The sequence below is a fragment of the Lepus europaeus genome, chromosome 10 (genome assembly GCF_033115175.1).
Source record: "Lepus europaeus isolate LE1 chromosome 10, mLepTim1.pri, whole genome shotgun sequence".
NCBI lineage: Eukaryota > Metazoa > Chordata > Mammalia > Lagomorpha > Leporidae > Lepus > Lepus europaeus.
The window spans coordinates 13,549,803-13,551,419 of record NC_084836.1 but is presented as its reverse complement, the minus strand read 5'-3'; the positions used below and the strand labels follow the sequence as shown (position 1 = coordinate 13,551,419).

At 62.2% G+C, this 1,617-nt stretch overlaps 1 protein-coding gene across 1 annotated transcript; it reads left to right on the top strand.

The window, feature by feature from the left end:
* Positions 1-592: 592 nt before the first annotated feature.
* On the top strand, positions 593-1,111 carry ASCL4 (achaete-scute family bHLH transcription factor 4). Its single transcript, XM_062201984.1, has one exon. The coding sequence runs from the start codon at positions 593-595 to the stop codon at positions 1,109-1,111; it is 519 nt and encodes a 172-aa protein (XP_062057968.1).
* Positions 1,112-1,617: the final 506 nt, after the last annotated feature.

Sequence of the window (1,617 nt, the reverse complement as noted above, 5' to 3'; positions counted from 1 at the left end):
CGACCGCAAGAGAGCAGCCTGCGCTTTGATGCGCTCTTCCCTGCTCCGCCCAGGAATGAAAGCGCGAGTGGAAGTTTGCAAACACATCCTCAGACCTGGAACCGCAGCCGGCGCTCGCGTTCTGATTTCCCGGGAGACGTGCGGCTCGGACACCTGTGGGTTCCTGGGAGGAGCTCTTCTCCACGCCTGAAGCTCGCCCCGCGCTCTGCTCCGGGGCCCAAGGGCGGTGGATTGCGGGCGCGGAGCAGCTGTGGTGGCTTTGGGACGATGACTCTGGGTTTGGTTTGCGCTCGCATATCCAGGTAAGGGACCCGGAGAGGGACCCCTTTCTTTTGAAATAAGATCAGAGGGCAGCCGGGGTTGGGAGTGTGGATTAGGGAGATCCTCCATCCCTACCTCCCACCTCCGCTCTGAATCTTTAAAACAAAATCGAGGAGTGCCTTGAACTTGGGGAATCATGCGAAGCGTCCTCGAAGCCTGCCCGGGAACCTAGCTTGCTCGCCACAGACAGACGGTCTGGATGGACCAGCCTCGCTGTCCTCTCTGGAGAGATTACGCGCTTGCGGGTGATCTGTGTGCGTGTCGGCGAATGATGGAGACCCGTGCACCGGCCGCACTGCTGACCCTGCCGTACCCCCTGCGCGCTGTGCCACTGGGCACGCCAGGGACCCTGCCCCGCCTGCCTCTAAGAGACCACTTGGGAGTCTCCTGGCGCCTGGACGCCGCGTGCTGGGAGCGGGCGCACGGGGTCTGCGCGCCCAGGCGGCCGTCGCCGCCCCCACCGCTGGACTGCGCCTTGGAGCCCGCCTTCCTGCGGAAACGCAACGAGCGCGAGCGGCTGCGGGTGCGCTGCGTGAACGAGGGCTACGCGCGCCTGCGGGACCACCTGCCCCGCGAGCTGGCCGACAGGCGCCTCAGCAAGGTGGAGACGCTGCGCGCCGCCATCGGCTACATCAAGCACCTGCAGGAGCAGCTGGCGCGCCACGCCTCGGGCCCGGAGGCTGCGGCGGCCGCCGCCCCGCAGCGCAGGGCCGAGTGCAACAGCGACGGCGAGTCCAAGGCCTCGTCGGCGCCGTCGCCCAGCAGCGAGCCGGAGGAGGCGGGCAGCTAGCAGGCCCCGGCGCTCCGGCGCGGACCCCGGCGTGCCGCACGCGCGAGGTCTCTTTGTAAGGCTCGCTCGCATGGTGTGCGCCTTTTGAATCTGGTTGTTGCACCAGGCCTGCGTCTTAAGGAAAAGCCACGCGTGCTTGGGGCGGGGAGAGGAGGGAGGGTATTTTGACATTTGGGGGACTTTCCCCCAATGGGTTAGTACTTGGCAATTTCAAGGTGCTTATTAAGGAAATTCTTTTCCTGTTCTTCTGAAATGCAAACTGTCCCAGATCTTGAACACCTCATTCTGAACACGATTGGGCAAAGACAACTGGAATGTCTCAGTTTTGTGGATAAATTATTTACAGAGATGTTAAACCCTAACCAGAAAAAGACCCAGCCACCAAGAAAATAAAAATTGCTTAGGATGAGAGGAACACTTTCCTGCGTGGCTTCCTGTGGGAGTTGTGGACTTTTCATTGCCTTGCTTTGGGGAACGGGGACGCTTGGCTGGTACGTGAGAGCACG

Bases quoted from the DNA above. Each gene is read 5' to 3' on its own strand.
- ASCL4 (XM_062201984.1), top strand. From the start codon at position 593: ATGGAGACCCGTGCACCGGCCGCACTGCTGACCCTGCCGTACCCCCTG.